The sequence below is a fragment of the Remersonia thermophila genome, chromosome 6 (genome assembly GCF_042764415.1).
Source record: "Remersonia thermophila strain ATCC 22073 chromosome 6, whole genome shotgun sequence".
In the NCBI taxonomy this organism is placed as follows: Eukaryota; Fungi; Ascomycota; class Sordariomycetes; order Sordariales; family Chaetomiaceae; genus Remersonia; species Remersonia thermophila.
In genome coordinates, this window is record NC_092222.1 from 2,362,855 (window position 1) to 2,380,384 (window position 17,530).

Sequence of the window (17,530 nt, forward strand, 5' to 3'; positions counted from 1 at the left end):
CTTCCCAGATGATCCATCCATCCGTTCATATCCGGGCCCTTGTGGCTTGTGTCCCCCCCCCTCCCCCCCCGCCGCCTCCAATTGCAAAAAGAAAAAAAGCAAAAAAGACACAAACTCCCAGGAACCAAAGTCGTCTCTGACATCCATGGTTTTCCGGCGTGCTAGCATTTCGACCGGGACTTGCTCCGCCGCATCGCCTTCATTCCTTGGGATAGCGGGCCACAAAGGCGACGTGCCCGGCCCCCTCCGTCTTCGTTCGTTGCGCTCCTAGGTCTCTCTGCATACGCCGCGTTCCGCTCCGCCATTTCGTGCCCATGCCCTCCGCCGCTGCGCAAGCCCCCGAATTCGCGTCCCTGCCTCCTCCGCCGAACTCGCGTACGCTCGTTGTGATCCCGTCCATGGCGAGGAGCGATGGCATCCACTCCCTCGAACCGACCGAAACCTACGCCGTCTAGCTCCCCTTTCCCGCCGCGCCCCTCCCGGTCCCAGGCCCGCAGCCGAGCGTCCCTGGACCCGTGCCTCTCCCTGCAGCGCGTCATAGGATCGACGTGCTTCTCGCCGACAGGCTTCGACACCGTCGGCTCTTCCTTTGCCTACATCGCCGGCGGCGCCGTCGTCGTGGTCGATGTCGCCGGCGAGCACTATTCGCAGCGCTTCTTCCGCGCCCGGCCCGCCGCCGTTCCGCTCCTGTCCTCCTCCCCCACCGCAAACTCGTCGTCGACGCCGCTCTCGACCCCCAAGCCCGCCGACGCCCGGAACCGGGCCGGCGCGTCGCCCCGGGACTCGCTCTACCCGGCCTCCGACTGGCCCGACTCCCCCTCGTCCAAGACGTGGACCAGCCGCGAGCGCATCAAGGCGGCCACCTGCCTGGCCCTCAGCCCCGATGGACGTTACCTAGCCGTGGGCGAGACGGGCTACTCCCCGCGCGTGCTCACCTTTAACCTCCAGGACGCCTCCTCCGACACCCCGCTGGTCTCCATCAGCGAGCATACCTTTGGCGTCAAGGCCGTGGCCTGGTCCCCCGACGCCCGGTATCTCGCGTCGCTGGGCGCCGCCAACGATGGGTTCCTCTACCTGTGGAAGGTCGACCCTCGCACCGGCGCCGCGAAGCTGTTCCAGCAGAACCGCTGCACCTCGACCATCCGGGGCATGGTGTGGATGGGCAGCAGCCTCCTGACCCTGGGCGTCCGCCACGTCAAGCTGTGGCGGGCGGACGACGGCCAGGACCCCTCGCAAGCGAAGTCGAAGCTCTCGGGCGACGCGAGCGCGCCCGCGCCGCAGGCGCAGAAGCCGCTGCCCGGCAGGAACATACTCCTCGGGCCGCTGCTCGAGACCACCTTCTCTTGCGCCCTCCCCGTCTCGGACGAGAAGGCCGTCATCTGCTCCGAGTCGGGGTGCGTGTGCCTGCTGGACGACGCCAACAAGCAGATGAGGCTGGCCAAGGCTCTCGAGGTCGACTTTGCCATCACCTGCATCGCCAGGCGCGGCGACGACGTGTACCTGGGAGGCCGGGATGGCCAGCTGGCTGTCGTCGGGCTCGACAGCATCCTGAACTGCGCCTCGGAGCCGCCCGCCCGCACCTCCCGGCTGAAGGCGGGCCTGGCCGCCATGGGGTTTTTGGACAACAACCTTGTGACGATCGATACCCGGCGGTCCATCGACATCTGGGGCCCGGAGCACCTGCCCGGAAGCTCCCCAGAAGACGAAACGCACATCGCCCTTCCCGGCCTCGGCGACCCCGTCCTTGGCATCCAGCCGCTGCCGGCGTCCCGGGGGCCGGGCGCTCGCTTCTTCACGTGGTCCGGCGCCGGGAGGGTGACCACCTGGGACATGAACGGCACGGTCCGGTCGTCCCTGGACATCCCGGTCGAGCAGATCGACACGGGCTCCGAGCCCGGCCTGAGCAACCAGATCGTCGTGGTGAAAGCCACCGGCGACGGGGGCCTCTTTGTGGCCGGCGACAAGCTCGGCGTCCTTCGGATCGTCGACGCCTCCACCGAGGCGTGCCTCCTCGAGACCAAGGCCCACTCCTCCAACGTGGAGGACATCGCGGTCCGCGAGGGCCCGGCGAGGTTCCTCGTGGCGTCGTGCGGCAAGGATCGCACCGTCCAGCTCTTCCACCGGGCGTCGACGGGCGTCTTCGAGCACGTCCAGACGCTCGAGTTCACCGCCAAGGTGGTGCAGGTGCTCATCCCTGCCCCGGACAAGATCCTGACGTGCTCGCTCGACCGCACGCTCCAGATCCACGACGTGGCGAGCAAGGAGGGCGAGCCCGACGCCATCGCCGCCATCCCCTCCCGGGTCATCTCGCTGCGCGCGTCGCCGTCGTCCATGGTGGTCCCGCCCGAGGAGAAGATGGCGTTCGTCGCGCTGCTGGACCGCTCCGTCTGCCAGTTTGAGCTGGGGAGCGGCCGGCTCGTGAGCTCCTTCAAGTGCGGCGACGAGGCGGGCCAGGACCCGGTCGTTCTCGAATCCCTGACGTACGGCCGGCAAGGCGCCGGCGACGTGCCCTTCATCTTGGGCATCTCCAACACGGACAAGTCGGTGCGCATCTACGACGCGCAGACGGGCTGCTTCATGGACCGCGAGTGGGGCCACACCGAGGCCATCAACGGGGTCGTGCTGATCGAGGATGACGACAGCGGCAGGAGGATCGTGAGCGTGGGCGAGGACGGCACCATCATGATCTGGACCACGGACGTCCAAGAAACGAGCTCGACGCCGCGCGTGCGCGAGCCCTCTCCGGAGAAGCCCTCCCAGCCCGCCGCGGCGCGGCCGCCGCTGCGGCGCGTGCTCTCGAGAGCCGAGCTCGCCGAGTTCCAACGCCCCGGCTCTTCGTCCGGCACGCCGGGCCCGGCCCCGGGCGGCGCTCCCCGCCTCGCACCGCCAACCGCAAGCCCTCCAAGTTCCACCTCAACGTCTCGTCCGCCCGCACCCCGATCGCCGACAAGCAGCAGCCGCAGCAGCACTCCCAGCCCCAGCTCTCTCCCACCAGCGCCGCCGCCATGGACGACACCCCGTCCCGCCGGGGCTCCTCGGCCGACGACAGCCCGCCGCCTTGCAGCCCGCGCAGCGCGCACGCCAAGCTCCACCGCCGCCCCTCGTCGCCGGCCCTGGGCACGACCCCGTCGGCCAGCGTCAAATCTCGCAAATCCTCCCATCACCGGAATCACGGCCATGGCAACGACAGAGGCAGCGTCTCGGGCAGCGGAGGGCATCCGTTTGGAAGCCTCAGCATGGCGGCGGAGCAAACCTGCCGCCAGCTCCGCGCTTTCCGGAGGAAGCTTGCCTCGTCGGACGCCACGCTCCACGCGGACGTGCTTGCGCAGCTGGATGCGGAGCTGAGGCTGACGGCCGCCGCCCTCGGCGAGCGCGCCATACGCAGCAGGACCAACGGGGCCGCCGCTTCGGGCCTGACCGTGGGAGGCGGCGGCGTAGGCGGGAGCAGGGGGGTTCGGGAGAGGTCTCGCAACCCGGGCGACCGTCAGAACTCGCAGCCGGATCAGCAGCAGCAGCAGCAGCAACAACAACAACAACAACAACAGCAGCAGCCACCCCCGCAGCAGCAGCTCAGCGAGTCCTTGCTCTCCGGGCTCCTGGACGAGTACAGCGAGCGGCTCGTCAACCTGCTCGACGAGAAGCTTCGCGAGCGGTTGATGAGCGAGGATGACAGGGACCTGAGGCGCGGCCGACGCAGGAGGCCGAGCACGTCGGGCGACGGCGACGGCGACGGCGACGGCGAGGCGTCGAGCGAGGGCGATGGGAGCTCGGGCAGCGATACCGCCTCTGCGTACGTCTCGGTCTCCCGCTCGGGGTCGGTCGCTTCGGCGTCGGTAGAAGGCGGGGGGGAGAGCATTGACGAAGGGAACAGCACCCTGTGTGCGGAACCGGATGAGTATGAAGGGTGATTGATGATGGCTCGGATGGCGGCGGGGGAAACTGGGGGTGATAGATACCCTTTCGATTTTTTATCGCGCTCTTTTTTTATCGATTCCCTTTGTTATTCCTTCTGCTTCTTGTGTACCTCTCGTTTCCTGTACTACTAAGCGGCTGGTCTTACAGCATCCACGGCGCCAGGTTTCTTTTTTTTTTTTTTCTGTCTTGGAGTCTCTGTTGTATTTGCTCGCTCTCTTGGCTTTCCTTACTTACCTACGGTCTCAACACGATCATTTTTTTTTTTTTTTTTTTTTTTTTACCTTCACGTCCTCGGCATCCCTTATGCTTATCACCTTTAGCACCACCCATACACCATACCTACCTGGGTGCCTACACGGGCTTGCTTAGCAGATAGCGAATGAGGAAAGGATCCGCGGAAGCGATTGAGCGATTGAGCGGTGGCGATCAGGAAGACGCATTGTTCTTTTATTCTCGCTTCTTCGTTTTGTCAATGAAGCCAATCGAACCCAGGGTGGACAGGGGAAAGAAGAGGCGTTTTGGGGAGGCAACGAGGGGGGGGGGGGGGGGGGAGGTTGGCTGGGTTGGACGCTTCCAGATGGGGGAGGGCTAATTTGTGGTTTACCTCCGAGCTACACACATTCCAACGCTTTCCACTACGGCTTAACTACCTAGGTACTAGTAATACACGAGTCGCCCGTGAGCGGGTGGTTTGTTTTGTGCTTGCCTTTTTCAGCGTCATGCATCATGGTCCGTTGGAGAAGGGCATCTGAAGTGGATTTTGATCAAACAACGCTGGGCTCGCTTCTCCATCTACCACGCATGTTCTGGTATCCATGCTCATGTATGTATGTATGTGTGTGTGTGTGTGTGCATGCGTGCGTGTGCGTGTGCGCGTGTGTATCAGGGCGTTCCGAGTTCATCCAGCCCATCATTCCTTGGAGCCTGAGGTAGATTCCTTCGCTTCCTCCGGGGACCCCCCCGAGCCTCCGCCGTCCTGCTTTGCGGGTCCTTCTGCCCGCGCTCTCATCTCGGCTGCCCGTGCCCGCAGCTCTCGTGCGCTCAACCCCCGGGTCTCCCCTCCACCGCCGCTCCCGCCGCTCCCGCTACTCCCGCTACCGCTCTCACCCCCCTCCCCGCCGCCGAGCACATACGTGCCCCCGAACCACCCGCCGTGATCCTCCACCATGCCCTCCTCGTCCGGCGACCTTTCCCGCTCGTCCTCCGGGGGCCGATAGTACTCGCCGTCCTCCCCCACGGTCCGGCCGCCGTTGCCCCAGTAGTCGGCCCTCTCCACCTCGCGCTCCAGCTGCCGGCACAGGCGCCAAAAGTCGGCGTCGTGCTCCGAGTGCACGTTGTGCGTCAGCTCGTGGCACAGGGTCCGCCGGACGCCGCGGTAGTCGCGCCAGCCGTCGTAGGCGTCGGTGCGCAGGCGGAGCTCGATGACCTGGCCCCGGTTGCGGTTGAGGCCGAGGATGCGCGTGACGCCCTCGTGGGTGGCGCTCGTGTGCGCCGCCGGGTCCATCTCGGTGAGGAGGCCGACGCGGAAGCGGTGCTGGCGCATGACGGCGCGGATCCCCGGGTCGGCGGCCAGGCGGCGGAGGAGGGTCAGGGCGTGCTGCGCGTTGGGGAGGTGGGGCAGCGGGCGGAGCGTCTGGAAGGTGTACTCGCCGTCTGCGGCCGGCGAGGAGGAGGATGAGAAGAGGGTGGAGATGTGGGAGGCGGCTACGCCGGCGGTGGGCGTGGGGCGGGCCGCGTGGCGGGCCTGGTGGGCGCGCATCTGCTGGCGGCGCGCCTTCCAGGCCACGGCAGCGTCGCGTTGGGCTTGGAGGATGGAGAGGGCGGTGGTCTGGGGAGCCAGGATGCGAAGGGTGGCGAGGTGGAGGGCGGAGAGCAAGAGAGACGAGTCGGCGGCGGGGGTGTAGAGGGGCTTGAGGGACCCTCCCGCGGGCCGCTTCTCGGGGAGAGCTTTGGCTTTGGACCAGTCGTAGTTAGGGAACTGGCACGATAGGGCCTGAATGAGGTCCTCGAAGGTGTCGGTGGGGGGGAAGGACCAGGTGTGGTTGTGCTTCTCGGGGGGGAACTTGATGGTGATATCGACGGTGGGCTTGTCATCCGGGGTGGTTGCAACGTCCGGGGTGGCTGCAACGTCCGGGGAAGAGAGCGTGGCCGGCTCGGCTGCGGCCGCTTGGGCGGCCGACGGGGCGTTGTCTGAAGTCATGATTGATCTCAGAGGCCGATGGGTAACAAAAGCTTCATGTATTGATGGATCATGAGGTTTCGCTGGTGCAGGCACGCCGATGGCTGAGATAAAAGAGAGCTACCAAGTCCGGTGCAAGTCGCTGATTTCAGTCAGGGTTCGGCACATTAGGTGGTGAATAATCCTAGCTTCAATCCACAAGAAAGATAAACGCCGGCTGGTGGTGTGTCTACATGAAGCTGGGCTGAAGCGATTGTGAAGGGCAGCATATAAGAAGCCGGATGGCGTAGAGAACCCAGGGAGGTAGGTACCTTCAGGTAGAGTATATTAGATACGAAGCACGAGTAGGAGGAATGTTCGAGTAGGAGCTGGTTTGTAAGACGGATACCGAGGATACCTGCTTTGTCATCATCATCGATCGAAGTACGTACTTGTCGCTCATGGAGGTGGGAAGGAATTGGGGTGGGGCCTGCCTGTGAGAGGGTCGGCGTTCTTACGACTGTTACAGACGTTACAGATGTTACGGATGTTACGGATGTTACGGTTGTTGCGGTTGTTACGGTTGTTACAACCGTGTCAGGTAGTAGTACGCAGTACCACCTGGACGTACACGTACTGTGTACAGTACCACCGTCACCGCATCATTTATCGATCGGCCTCCCCTGTCAGGCCTAGACTCGGAATGAATGAAGCATGGCATTGTGGACGGGATTGCGGCTGTGCTGTGAAATAAACGTCTCGCAGCCTGGAACCAGAGCCCCTTGGGTCATCCAGCGCCTTTCAACATCACGGACACGACAACAATCTGTCCCGTTGTCCAGGATGGTCGGGGTTTTGCGAAGCTGCCCGAGGCGGGGCCATTCGTGCAGATCCCGTGCAGAATCCATCCTCGAGTCTTCGACGGTACTTTGTAGCAACCGTCCCTGAGCCACAGGCCTGCTGCACCAGGCTCGGGACAGCCCGCCCCAGGGGCGTTGTGCGCGCCATCAAGAACCGCCACTGCCGACATCCGAACCTCTCCACCACCAGGTGGCTCCAACAACGATGATCTCTCGTCAGCCATCTATAGTATAGTATGCCCAAGTATCTACACAACATCACAATATTCAATTGTGTCAGCACGGGACCCTTGATGTCAAACATGTCTTATGTCTTGGCCTCCCGTCCCCCCTGCGCTCTGCAGCAGAAAACAACCCGTCTCCGAGCTCCCGTCACACACGCTGTAATGTCGTGTTGTGTGCTGCAAGGAACTAACGTTGGTTATTTCGTATGTCCTTGTGGTCCTGGACCTGCCCGCAAGATTCTCACGGCTGGGCGAATCTCGGCGCCGGTCGCGATGCAAACGCCCAAGAATCTCGGCGCCGTCTTGGCTGCTTCTCGTCGCAGGAACCGGTTTAGGGGCGCCCCCCAAACAGGCATTTCTCATTTCTGCAACAGGGGCTCTGGGCCAGTCACAAAAGGGGAGCATGACCGGGGCGGTCGGCGGTGGATCCGGGGCATGGGCGGTAAGCCTGCTTGGGAAGTCTAGGCGTGGTCTCACCCGTCTCACTCAGCTTCGTCCTTCAAAAGTTCGTGTTCCGCCCTCTCCAACGGTTCTTGCCTGTGCATCAGTTTCATCCGTCGCTCCTTCTTTCCGTCTCGTATCCCTTCAACACCGCGCCCTTGGGGTTTTGGGGAAGGGACGCGCTTCCCAATCGCTCATTTTCTATTCTCCCCTCAAACTTTGCAACTTCTTCCCGTCGCTCCTTTCCTTGGCATTTCTTGATCGATTTTGGCACTCGCTGCCGTCCTGCCTACGCGCCCCCCCCCTTCGCGAACCGTTTGACTCTTGAAGTCCTGAAAGACGCTTCCACCAGCAGCTTTGCTCCCGAGACTCTCGCCGTCCCTCAGCCATGCTCGTGCGTGAATTTTCCCATGCCGCCGCACAAGGAAAAAGCCCCCCATTGCTCACTCGTCTCAGGTTTCCGCTACCCTCGTGGCCCTCGGGGCGACCCTCGCCGCCGCCGTGCCGACCCTGGAGGTCCGTGGTCCGTACTTTATCAACCCCAAGACGGGCAACCGCTTCCAGGTCGTCGGCATGGCTTACCAGCCTGGTGGCTCGGCTGGCTATGACGAGGACCTGGGCAAGGACCCTCTGAGCGACCCCGATGCCTGCCTCCGCGACGCCGCCCTGATGCAGGTCCTGGGCATCAACACCATCCGCGTCTACAACCTCAACCCCAACATCAACCACGATGAGTGCGTCAGCATCTTCAATGCCGCCGGCATGTACATGCTCATCGACGTCAACTCCCCCCAGGTTGCCGGCTCCTTGACGAGCCACAACCCCTGGGAGTCGTACTATGCCGAGTACCTGAACCGCACCTTCGCCGTCGTCGAGGCCTTCAAGAACTACCCCAACACCCTGGCCTTCTTCTCGGGCAACGAGGTCCTCAACAATCTCGACACGGGCAAGACGGTCCCCCCTTACATGCGCGCCGTCACTCGCGACATCAAAAACTACGTCAAGAGGCACTCCTCCCGCCCCATCCCCGTCGGCTACTCGGCCGCCGACGTGCGCGAAATCCTCTTTGACACGTACAACTACTTCCAGTGCTCTCTCGAGGACGAGGAGGACGACATCAGCCGCGGCGACATCTTTGCCCTGAACAGCTACAGCTGGTGCGGCGACAGCTCCTTCACCGAGTCCACCTACGACAAGCTGGTGGAGGGCCTCAAGGACACCGCCGACCCCATCTTCTTCTCCGAGTACGGCTGCAACGAGCCCTCGCCGCGCATCTTCACCGAGGTCGGCTCCATCTACAGCGCCGACATGTGGAGTGTCTTCTCGGGTGGCGTCGTCTACGAGTACACCCAGGAGGCCAACAACTACGGCCTCGTCAAGCTGAACGACGATGGTTCTGCCGAGCTCCTGCCCGACTTCGTTGCGCTGCGCGAGCAGTATGCCAAGCTCAACTTTGACGAGATCCAGGGCCAGAAGGCTCCCGCTTCGTCGGCCAAGCCCCCCGTCTGCAGCCAGAGCCTCTTCACCAACAAGAACTTCAACAGCAACTTCACCCTTCCCGTGCCTCCGCCGGGCGCCGAGGACATCATCGAGAAGGGTGTCAGCCCCAAGCCCTCGGGCAAGCTGGTCGATGTCAAGAACTTCGACGTCAAGTTCACCGTCAAGAACCCCGATGGCTCCGTCGTCGCCAACCTGGCCGTCCAGCCTCTGGCCAACGACGAGATCAACCGTAAGCTCTCCCCGCGCCTCACCGCTGCCGCCCATCGTCGTCTTATGCGTCTCGCACCAAACTTCTTGCTAACCCCCCCGCGTTTCCAGGGCCCGGCCTCAACAACGTTTCTACCACCGCCAGCTCCACCACCGGCACGCCCGCCGCCGGCGCCAAGGATAACGAGGACGCCGCCCCCCACGCCGCCGCCATGGTCCTGCCTGCGGTTGCCATGGGCGCCTTTGCCGTCATGGCTGGTATGGCCATCTAGTCATCTTTTGTTTGGGAGATGGATGGGCCGGAGTGGACTGGCGCGGATACCCGGTAATTGGTATTTAATCGCGGTGGTTTCTTTGTTTTGCGTGTCCTCCTATGTAGCGACCGTGACCGGTGGTTTTCTCGGGATGGTTCTTGTTGGATTCAAAAATATTTCCTCTTGCTCATATGAGGCTTTTTTCCCCCTTTTCGTGCAAGCTGCTTCGCGCAGCATCCATGAAAGTGTGCCGAGTTTGTCGTCTCGTGTCCCTCCATGTTCCTCCACAGTAGGAGGGGGAAACCTAACCTATATAGTACACGTCTGGCATTTGACCCGACATGGAGAGTGGAATCTCTGGACATGTATTTGCTTGTATGCTACTATTCCCGTTCCTCCGAGTCGGATAGTACCAACGATGGGTCGAAATGTCCAAGACATGAGACGTACACCAGAACCACGTCTTGGACATATATACCTCTCTGGCGACAGTTTCTGGTACATACGACCATACCCACCAGAAAGCACGGGATCCCGTCCGCTCTCCCCTAGTTAAGCTGGTGAGGGCCCGAGTAGTAGTTGGGTCGGTGACGACCAGCGAATGCCGGGTGTTGTATGTTTTTGGCTTTGACTTTTTTGCTCCTTTTATATACCTTGTTTTGTTTTTCGTTCTCCTTCCGTTTCCCTTGCCCATCGAGGGGTGCTATTTGCTTGATCGGACCTCTTTGGGCAATTCAGGGACGGCGAGACACAACACAAGCATCTCAGACTTGACGCACAAAAGACGGCGAGACAATCCCGGCCGCACATCGCCGACTCACCCAACACGTTGTTCTCGATCGCCAAGTACTCTTCCAACACCCTTCAACTCGTAGTCGCATTATAGTTTCTATTGGTAGGGAGTCTCTTCCCGTGCATAAATACCTGCGCCGTTCCAGGACATGACACGGCAAGTATGAAAGGGATCAAGTCAGTTTTTCTATCACGGCCGTACCACACCCCCCCCAGCCCTTCATTCACTCCTCTCACGACCCTCAAGCCTGGAACTCCGGGATGGTATTCTCCTCCGCCTTGCCCGGGATCAGAGCCAGCGGCACGATGCCGCTGACGTGCATCTCAGGGCCGAAGATGTGCGCGTTCAGGCCGAGCTCCTGCGTCGCCGCCTTCATGTTCTTGAGACCCTCCTGGTAGTTGGGGCCGGCGCGGCGCACCCAGATCTGCACATTGTGCTCGTTGAGGGTGCTGGCATACTCGCGGAGGGCCTTGATGACACCCTTGAAGGTGCTGGCCACGTTGGTGAAGTTGGCAATGCCACCGCCAATGAACAGGACCTTGCCCTTGGGGTGCATGGGCGCCCGGAGCATGAGGTCGAGCACGGTGCGGGCATAGTGGTACGTCTGCGACTCGGTGGGGGCGCCCGAGTACTCGCCGTAGTTGGCAAGGTCGTCGGCGAAGCCGGCCGAGGCAATGGCGTCGGCGTAGACGACCGAGGCACCACCGCCGGCGACCAGAGTCCAGATGCGGCCGTTGGGGTTCAGCACCGTCAGCTTGAGCGAGGCGCCGGTCTTGGCGTCGAGCTCAGCAATGTAAGCCTCCTCCTTGGAGAGCTCACGGCCGAAGGGAGCAGGGAAGACGATCGGCGGGCCAGCATCGATGTTGGTGCCGCTGTTGGCATTTTGCGGGGCAGTGATGCCCAGGTTCGCGGGCGACCGGGCGATGGCCCACTTCGCACCGCACTCGAAGTCTGCTGTTTGGTCGAGCTTGGCCGCCAGGTCGAGGAAGTGCACCGAAGCCGAGGTGGCATCTTCGTTGGGAATGACCACCAAGGGGTTGATCTCGAGATAGGTGAACTGGCAGTCCACGTAGACGGCATAGAGGCGGGTGACTGTACATCACGGTTAGCATCCGTCACCACGGGTCCGGCGATCAAGACGCAAGGACATACTGAAGTCCACCAGGACGTTGTGGATGCCCTTGGGGACGTTTTTCAGGAGCGTGGCAGCGATCTCCTCGTTCGAGGGATACTCGGCGAGGTCGACAGGGATGAGAAGCTTCTCGGCCTTGGCGTCGACATCGCCAACATCAACACCACCCTCGTGGGTGAAGAGAATCCAGTCGCCCTGATAAGCCGTTAGCTATGCCCATGTCCAGAGTATCATTGCATGTATCCCAATCGGTGGGCCAGGGGTCCACATGTTATGCGCTTAACCTCCGTTCGTCCGTGAGTGGGTGCTGGTGCTCCGTTGAAAAAAAACACGAAGCCCGTCTCACAGAGTTATTTTCCCGGAGTATAAAAGCAACAACACACCCGGTGGTCGCGTGGATGTTGCGTGTTTCCTTTTTTTTTCTTCCCACGCACCCACGCTCCCGCCTCGGGGTGTCGCGCCAGGTCATGCATCGCACAAGGTTTCCACCCCATTCGTCAACTCGAGCATGCAAGTGGATCTCAGAGTCGCGAATCATGTTTCCCCTGGCGCCAAGAACCGATTGAGAACGAAGCTCGGGCTACTCACATCGCGAACGGAGTTGATCTAAGGGACGAAAGCGTCAGCGTGACGGATGTTCCTGCGGCAAAACGAGGTGCGACTCACGTTGATGTAGTACTCGGTCTCGGGAGGGTGCGGCACGAAGGGCTCGACCAGGAACTGGCGGAGGACGCCCTCGGTGTGCTCGACCTTCTGGACCTTGCCGGCGCGCTCAGCAACCCAAGCCCTGGCCTCGGACCAGGTCTTGTTCAGAGCCAGGAGACCGCTCTTCCCGCGGCGCTTGATGAGCTGGTCGGGCTTCGCGACGAAGCGGGCGCCCTGGTGCAGCAGCCAGGGGTACGTGACCTCGGCCTGGTCAAGAACGGCGTTGACATCGGCGTCCTCGGGGAAGTAGATGGAGGCCAGGCGCGGAGGAGGGTTGTGGGTGGTCGGGGCGGGGAGTGGGCTGGGCTTGATCACAGGCGACCTGGTGAGGTGGTAGTTGATGATGGCCTTGCCATCGGCCTCGAGAATGCTCTTGGCGGACATGATGCAGGTGAGTCGGCGAGAGCCTTGGTTCCTTTCTCAGCGTCTGTCGAGGGTCCTTGTTTTTCTTTGTTGTTTGGCTTGTTTGTTTTTGTTTCCTTCTCGAGTCCCAAGTCAGCGCGCCGTCGGGAAGCCAGCTTGCAAGCGTGAGGGCGTTTCTGAAGGCGTGGGGGGGGGGGGGGGATCCATTGAGCGGCGTGTTGGGGACGTTGGCCTCAAGCGAGGGCGGGAATCTCTTACCTCGATCCTTACGAGCAGTCTCGGGGACGGCTAAAGGGGCGAGAGAGAGTGTGTGTGTGTGTGGCGTGAGTGAGAGAGCAGAGGAGGGACTGTCAAGGTGGGAGAGGTGGGAGGTGGGATGGGGGAGAGGAAGCAAGATGGAAGAGCGAAGTGAGGTGATGGGGGGAGGCGGGAAGGATGAGACCCAAATCCAAACCAAAACCCACTTTCTTTTCTCTTGGAGACACACACTCGCAGGCAACGCAGGAACGCTGAGCAAGGGCAGCGACCACACACAACAAAGACCAGGGAGAGAAGGGCAAGCCGTTTTTCCTTGGGGTAAAAATCGCGGAAGCTGCAAAGTGAAGGGTAGCCTCCCCGTCTGTGATTTCCGCCGCCCAAAAACCATTGGGGTTCCCGAAGCGGGGCAGTGCTCCCTTGGGCGGTCAGCATTCTCGAGGTACAGGTACCTCGAGGCTGGGGTCTCCTGGCGGCGTGTCCCTGAAGACCCGCCGGACACTTGGCTCCCTTCTTACCCCTCGGTTCTGCCCCCACTGCTGCACCAGGGCCGCAAAGGTACCCGATGACACACCCTTCCTTTTCCTCTGGCAGTGCCTGACCGGCTTTGGATTTTCCCTGGCGTCCGCCTACGACGGGCAGCTTCGGATGTTTGTTTTTCTTGGTGGTTTCGTTGTCCCTTTGTCGTGGCATGCCTCGGAGCTCTTCCAGGACCTGAGGTTGTGTTGTCTCAAGTCGGCTGCATGACTCCAGGATGGAGGGGGGGTGGGGACCTATCGTCCGGTTTGGGGAGCTGGTGGGCATGATGGAAGACGGTACAGTCATCCCACGGTTCATTCACTCCTGGGGGCCGAGGTACCTACCTCTGCTTTCTTGCAAGCGATGAGGAACCCGTTGAGCTGGAGAACGCCCGTTGCTTGCCGCAAGAAGCTTGGAACCTCTTCTCAGCTTCGGCCGGATTCCATCAGCATGCCCAACCCATCCATGCCTGCGCTGCTTGCGCTCGTCAGGCTGGGAAGAAAGGGGGAGGGGCGCGAGTGGGATGCTGCCCTGGTCCGAGAAAGGACCCCGCGGGGCCCGAGGGATGAGGGCTGTTGTTGACACCGCCTTTGGAGGGGCAATCAGGCCCAACCCCTGAAGCCCCGCAACATTCAGGTCTCAGGGGCCAGGCCCGTCGCAGACCATCAACCATCAACAAGCGTTGCTGGTGCCATCGATTGCTGGTGGATGATGGGCCATGGGCAGTGACGGACAGCAACTGACAGCAACGGACAGCGACGGACGCGATTTCTTCGTTGCCCACCTCAGGACGACTGCTCGATCCCGTCCGCTGAACAAATTTTTTTTTTTTGCCTCTTTCGTCTCGACGTCGGAGGGGAAATCGGACGTGTGTGGTGGTAGCGTGGTGTCAATGTACCGGTACCTCGGACGCCAATCGCGATCGGAACCCCACTCTGCTGTCAGCCGGGGTCCAAAGAAGCAACCCAGAACCAGGAGTGGCCCAGGATCCAAGGCTTGGGCGACCGACGCCTCGGACAAGGGTGCAAAAGAGTTGGGGAACTGCCCCCCGATTGTTGGACCGTTGACCTTGTCCCGCCCAATCAACGGTGAGCAACCATTGGGGGGGTGAGAGGGGGGACGGATTCCAGCAAGTGAGGGTTCGGGCTCGACATGTCTCTCTGGCGTTCTCGAGCACACGACCGCAACTTCACTAAAATTGACAGGCTGCTCGGCTGCGCACCTGCTCCTTGCGCCTACCCCGAGGAGTGTGTGTTTCCCGAGTCCCGTCTCGATTGTGTGCGTGTTCGATCCAAAGCGGCAGCGAGACCGACAAAATCCTCTTCCCCCAAAATTCAGGTACCGCCCTCCTCTTACCTTACCTCCTCAACCCTTGTGTGTGTGTGTTTTGTTTCGTCTCTGCGAAACCCAATCCTCCTCCGCCCTCTTCCGTCTTTCTCCTCTCCTCCCTTGCTCTCCCTTGACTCTTGCTCCTCCTCCTCCTTTTCCTTCTTCCTCTCCGCCTAACTGAGCCACTCTCTTGTGCAGTCAAAACACAAAGACGAGAACCCCCCCCCCTCCCCTCCCCAAAGACAGACAGACTTCGCAATGGCGTCGACAAGCAACGATGGCGCGAAGCCCTCGGGCGGGCTCTCCGTCAACGACAACATCCGCCGGTTCGCGGCTCCGAGCAGGCCCCTGAGCCCGCTCCCGGCGCACGCCCTCTTCAGCGAGAAGACACGGTGCCTCGTCTACGGCCTCCAGCCCCGCGCCGTCCAGGGCATGCTCGACTTTGACTTCATCTGCAAGCGCGCCACCCCTTCGGTTGCCGGCATCATCTACACCTTCGGCGGCCAGTTCGTCAGCAAGATGTACTGGGGCACCAGCGAGACCCTGCTCCCCGTCTACCAGCAGGTCTCCAAGGCCATGGAGAAGCACCCCGACGTCGACGTCGTGGTCAACTTCGCCTCGTCCCGCTCCGTCTACAGCTCCACCATGGAGCTCATGGAGTACCCACAAATCAAGACCATTGCCATCATCGCCGAGGGCGTCCCGGAGCGCGTACGTTGAGCCAATGCCCCTCCCTCCCCGTTCTGGCTGCATCGGTTTGCTGACAAGCTCTCTTTCTCCGTCTCCAGCGTGCTCGTGAGATTGCGTATGTGGCCAAGAAGAAGGGCGTCACCATTATCGGCCCCGCCACCGTCGGCGGCATCAAGCCCGGGAGCTTCAAGATCGGCAACACGGGTGGCATGATGGACAACATCGTCGCCTCCAAGCTCTACCGCAAGGGCTCCGTTGGCTACGTCTCCAAGTCGGGCGGCATGTCCAACGAGCTCAACAACATCATCTCCCAGACCACCGACGGCGTCTACGAGGGTGTGGCCATCGGCGGTGACCGCTACCCGGGCACCACCTTCATCGACCACATGCTGCGCTTCCAGGCCGACCCGGAGTGCAAGATCCTGCTGCTGCTCGGCGAGGTCGGTGGCGTGGAGGAGTACAAGGTGATCGATGCCGTCAAGGCCGGCGTCATCACCAAGCCCATCGTGGCCTGGGCCATCGGCACCTGCGCCAGCATGTTCAAGACCGAGGTGCAGTTCGGCCACGCCGGCTCCTTTGCCAACTCGCAGCTCGAGACGGCCGCCATGAAGAACCAGAAGATGAAGGAGGCTGGCATCTACGTGCCCGACACCTTTGAGGACCTGCCGGGCCTGCTCAAGTCCGTCTACGACAAGCTCGTCAAGGACGGCACCATCAAGCCGCGCCCCGAGCCCGTCGTGCCCAAGATCCCCATGGACTACTCGTGGGCCCAGGAGCTCGGCCTCATCCGCAAGCCCGCCGCCTTCATCTCGACCATCTCGGACGACCGTGGCCAGGAGCTTCTGTATGCCGGCATGCCCATCTCGGACGTGTTCAAGGAGGACATTGGCATTGGCGGCGTCATGTCGCTGCTGTGGTTCCGCCGCCGCCTGCCCGACTACGCCTCCAAGTTCCTGGAGATGGTGCTCATGCTGACGGCCGACCACGGTCCTGCCGTCTCGGGCGCCATGAACACCATCATCACGACGCGTGCCGGCAAGGACCTCATCTCGGCCCTCGTCAGCGGTCTGCTGACCATCGGCTCGCGCTTCGGTGGTGCCCTGGACGGCGCCGCCGAGGAGTTCACCAAGGCTTTCGACACGGGCCTCAGCCCGCGCGAGTTCGTCGACTCGATGCGCAAGCAGAACAAGCTGATCCCGGGCATCGGCCACCGCGTCAAGTCGCGCAACAACCCTGACCTGCGTGTCGAGCTGGTCAAGGAGTACGTCAAGGCCAAGTTCCCGAGCTGCAAGATGCTCGACTACGCGCTGGCGGTCGAGACGGTCACGACGTCCAAGAAGGACAACCTCATCCTCAACGTGGACGGCTGCATCGCCGTCTGCTTTGTGGATCTCTTGCGCAACTGCGGCGCCTTCAGCGCCGAGGAGGCCGAGGACTACCTCAAGATGGGCGTCCTCAACGGTCTGTTTGTGCTCGGCCGCAGCATCGGTCTGATTGCCCACTACCTCGACCAGAAGCGCCTGCGCACCGGCCTGTACCGCCACCCGTGGGATGATATCACGTACATCCTGCCGAACCTGCAGAAGACGGGCCCGCCGGGCGCCGAGGGCCGCGTCGAGGTCTCGATTTAGACTGGGACGTGGCAGAAGGGCGGCCGGGGTGTGACGTTAGATGATGAATCTTAGACGCTGTTTTTCTCGACATGGGTGTAGGCCGGAAGGAAAATGGTACTACGAGAGCACGGCAGAGGGAGGAGGCTGGTCTGCAGCTGGGCTGGCCTGGGGTGGGTTACAATACGATGAAACCCGCATTAGCTTAGACATTTTAATTCACGACTGTGGCTACGAGCTGGAGGTGTCTGTGTGAAGAGCGTCCTGTGTTGAGCCTGGCCACAAGCGTAACATGTAGCATGGTGTTTTTGTGACGTTGAGCGATTGAGCACGGCAGTGGGATGCCGATGACGTTGGGATGCCCCAACGGACGGTGCTTGTTGGCTTACTACGCACTATAGTAGTTCTGCCGTTGCTGATGGGCCGCCTCTCGCGGTCTGATGTTAGTAAGCGGACGGTGGGGATTCCGAGTCAGCAGGTTGAGGTGAAGTTGAAACTGGTGAGAATTTCCGACTCGGGAGTCTTTTGTACCTGGACTTGTGTTCTGCAGGCATCGGAGCGAATTCGGTACGTAC

General features: G+C 61.7%; 5 protein-coding genes across 5 annotated transcripts; 3 read left to right on the top strand and 2 right to left on the bottom strand.

The window, feature by feature from the left end:
* Positions 1-411: 411 nt before the first annotated feature.
* VTJ83DRAFT_6828 (uncharacterized protein) lies at positions 412-3,908 on the top strand (the record flags this gene model as incomplete). The annotated part of the gene is made up of 2 exons (XM_071013582.1): positions 412-3,137; positions 3,191-3,908. 2 exons carry the CDS (start codon positions 412-414, stop codon positions 3,906-3,908), a joined length of 3,444 nt encoding a protein of 1,147 aa, XP_070864455.1.
* A 917-nt stretch (positions 3,909-4,825) lies between these two features.
* VTJ83DRAFT_6829 (uncharacterized protein) lies at positions 4,826-6,115 on the bottom strand (the record flags this gene model as incomplete). The annotated part of the gene is made up of 1 exon (XM_071013583.1): positions 4,826-6,115. The coding sequence occupies one exon, from the start codon at positions 6,113-6,115 to the stop codon at positions 4,826-4,828; it is 1,290 nt and encodes a 429-aa protein (XP_070864456.1).
* Positions 6,116-7,986: 1,871 nt separating this feature from the next.
* VTJ83DRAFT_6830 (uncharacterized protein) lies at positions 7,987-9,577 on the top strand (the record flags this gene model as incomplete). The annotated part of the gene is made up of 3 exons (XM_071013585.1): positions 7,987-7,992; positions 8,055-9,327; positions 9,417-9,577. 3 exons carry the CDS (start codon positions 7,987-7,989, stop codon positions 9,575-9,577), a joined length of 1,440 nt encoding a protein of 479 aa, XP_070864457.1.
* Positions 9,578-10,593: 1,016 nt separating this feature from the next.
* On the bottom strand, positions 10,594-12,573 carry VTJ83DRAFT_6831 (uncharacterized protein; the record flags this gene model as incomplete). The annotated part of the gene is made up of 4 exons (XM_071013586.1): positions 10,594-11,444; positions 11,505-11,679; positions 12,073-12,090; positions 12,151-12,573. 4 exons carry the CDS (start codon positions 12,571-12,573, stop codon positions 10,594-10,596), a joined length of 1,467 nt encoding a protein of 488 aa, XP_070864458.1.
* Positions 12,574-14,913: 2,340 nt separating this feature from the next.
* Positions 14,914-16,976, top strand: VTJ83DRAFT_6832 (uncharacterized protein; the record flags this gene model as incomplete). The annotated part of the gene is made up of 2 exons (XM_071013587.1): positions 14,914-15,366; positions 15,444-16,976. The coding sequence occupies 2 exons, from the start codon at positions 14,914-14,916 to the stop codon at positions 16,974-16,976; spliced, it is 1,986 nt and encodes a 661-aa protein (XP_070864459.1).
* Positions 16,977-17,530: the final 554 nt, after the last annotated feature.